At 43.5% G+C, this 2998-nt stretch overlaps 1 protein-coding gene across 1 annotated transcript in view; it reads right to left on the reverse strand.

Annotated features, from left to right (window-relative positions):
• Positions 1-2998, reverse strand: part of LOC107702380 (bifunctional heparan sulfate N-deacetylase/N-sulfotransferase 4-like) — a 67463-nt gene that overhangs the window by 60813 nt on the left and 3652 nt on the right. Inside the window, exon 2 of the mRNA XM_016504681.1 lies at positions 132-1395. Coding sequence (XP_016360167.1) covers positions 132-1115 — 984 coding nt within the window. The 5' untranslated portion in view covers positions 1116-1395. The remainder of the gene's footprint in view (positions 1-131; positions 1396-2998) is intronic.

The raw sequence follows: 2998 nt of genomic DNA on the forward strand, positions 1-2998 counted from the left end.
GTTCAGAATGTCTCTAAATGAAAACATGAGGGCAGGCTCTCTGTGATATATATATATATATATATTTATATATATATATATATATTAACATTTTCTCCAACTAATACACATACTCTTCAATCATCACTTACCTTCACGTCATTCACATTCATTCTCGTCCCTTTCTTCCCCACGAAAATATCATCTATGTCAACCAGGATGTAGCGTTCCAGAGATCGTGACAGCTTCTTGCCTGTGAGATAAGCGATGGCATCCACTAGTATAAGTCTGTGTAACCAGTAGCTCAGCCCATGTCCAAATAGCACACGCTGCACCCCATCATACAGGCCCAAGTCCTGCACGACGGTAGCATGGAGACCCTGGGGACCTGGGATAACCTGGACTGCCCCACTCTCACTGGGCCGAGTTTTTGCCAAAAGGACTGGTTCATACGTGGAATGGTTGAACTGAAACACAGTCCAGTCCTCTCCTGGTAAATGGCCTCTATCCACTTCCGCCCGTGTTATGTAAAGCAGAGGTGAGCGGGGGTTTACACAGCAGTCTCGAAGTGCAACATTTGTTCGCAATGTCAGAGGGAAACCCCTCAGCTGCAGTGCAGGCTGGGAGTTTTCACTTGCACGGTGAAAGGCAATGATGCCAACACTGTATTCGGCACAGTATTTATCCAGCAGGTCACGGTTCCATGCGTCCATCCCAACATACTTGAGAAGGTTCTCGTAGATGACCAGTGCATAGCATCCACGACCTTTGTGCGTTAGAGGTGGGATGTCTCCTTTTCCCGGCGCAATTTCGGTGTGGTAATGGAATTGGTTGGATTCTAGAATGGCGATGATGTCCTGTCCCAGCTGAGAATACTGACTCTCTATAAACACCAACACCACCGGATCCTTACGTGACGGATCGATCGGTTTAGGCGTCCGAGGCTCTGACTGTCGGAAAGGGAGCACCCGGAGGTCGGCACAGTCTAGACCTACGGCGCGGTCCGCAAGGTCCAGTTCTTGGGTGGAGCCTGTGTAAAGGTAGTAGGCGGAGACTAATACGCTGACCATACAGAAGGTGGCGAGGAGGATGACCAGCCTCCTCAGATTCCTCCGCAGCTTGGTGGCCAGATTCATGGCAAATGGCACACATGTGTGGGAGTGTGTGTGGGTGGGAATCTCTGATTGTTTGCTGAGGCGGGCTAAAGCTGCGAATTGGCTTTTTTGGTAATCATGCTGCAGTCATGTGACCATCTCACAAAACTGGCAAATTCGCTTGCAAGACAGGCCACCGAAAGAGTTTTTAGTTGAAAATGTGGCACAATGCTCAACCTACGTCACCAACTGTTCCCGAAACGAATCCGCATCCAACTAGCGACCCTTCATGTCCTAAGATTTCTCCTAACCCCCAACAAACCTGGAGAGAAGACAGGTTCAAAAGACAAGCAAATTCATGTTTTAGCATAACTTTAAGTATCTGTGAGATGTGTGTGTCTGTGTGTGTTTTTCTGTCACACAAGTGTTCATCAAGGGTGTGTATGGATGCTCGAGGGGCAATACAGCCGTCAGCCTTCAGGTTGTTTTCTATCAACACTTCACCAGCTGTGGCCAACACTACCCAGGAGGAGTGTGTGATTGGCCGCATATAAATAGGACGTTGGAGGATGAGCCAATAGTAGCCTAAGGGTGGCTCTAAGGGAGAAATTCATCATTTGTCTAATGGGAATCAACTGTCACACGTGTACTTTTTGTGCATCAGGTAATCTGCTCGACCACATTTTGTCTTCAAAGTTGCTTCTGCAGAAAAAGAGATGGCGGCTAAAGTGTACACTTTCCTTTTCCTCTTGTAGACAGTCTAACACAGGTAGGGGCAAATACATTGAGGATGGTTTGTGAGAAAATAAATTATGGGATATATTCTCATTAAATGCAATGACTCTTTCTAAACTAATAAATTTAGTACATCCAACAAGTGCACTTGTGCACTCTCTGTTTATGTGTGTGTGACTATGTGCATGTCACGGTTGGTGTGATATCAGAGTACGTAATTAAAGGGACATGAATTAAACAAGATCGAAATAACAGATTACAGCGCTGTGCAAGAACATCACAGGGGAATTCAAGAAGGTGGGAATGTGAGACGGAGGTGCAGAATGAATTTCATAACGCGAGAAAACTGAGATTACCAAAACAGTGTCCTTCTGCATTTAACCGAGATAAAGGTTTACTTAGAGAGTGGATTATTAGAGATTTTGACATTCTAGCAATTTACATTTACATGACACTCTATTTCAAATCACGATTATTTTTTGGAGTGTGTATTAATACTTTACTATTCTACCATGTTTATTGAAAACTGAATAATCAGGGAGTTTAGTGCAGTCTGTCCCACCTGCAGATTAGCCTAATACTTGCTAATACTTTTAAAAGCACAGTGAAACATTTGAAGTGGTGCTCACAATTTAAAAGGCTCATAAATCGACCAAATCATATTTTGATATACATCTAACGTCAGCAGACTTATGTACGGGATAGGTTTAGTAAATACCACCACCTCCTTATAAAAACACTGTGTCTGTGAGTTGTCCTTACTAAAATAGTCAAACCAACGTGTGTGTGCGCTCGCGTGTGCGTTAGGGATGGGCGTATCGATCCAAAGTATCGATATATCGATACTGACGAGAGTATCGAGAGTATCGATACTCAAACAAAAAATATCGATACTAAGGTGTGTTTTATTTACCAGTGATTTTGTTAATTCAACAAAAAAATAAATAAATAATGCGTACAATAAGCATCGAATTGGACAAATAACCTTTGTTAGCGAGTAATTGTGTAGGATATAACTAATTTCCTGCTCATCTGAACACGCAAATGTTGCAAGACAGAACCAATCCATCACAGAGAGCGTTCACTCACTTCTGATAGTGCATTCAAACAGGGCTGCGTTTCCCAAAAGTATCATAAGAAAGCATTAAAGCTTTTGGGAACGGCAGCCCTGAACAATGCTTATCAGAGGA

The sequence above is a fragment of the Sinocyclocheilus anshuiensis genome, unplaced genomic scaffold (assembly GCF_001515605.1).
Source record: "Sinocyclocheilus anshuiensis isolate Anshui unplaced genomic scaffold, SAMN03320099.WGS_v1.1 scaffold86, whole genome shotgun sequence".
NCBI classification, from domain to species: domain Eukaryota; kingdom Metazoa; phylum Chordata; class Actinopteri; order Cypriniformes; family Cyprinidae; genus Sinocyclocheilus; species Sinocyclocheilus anshuiensis.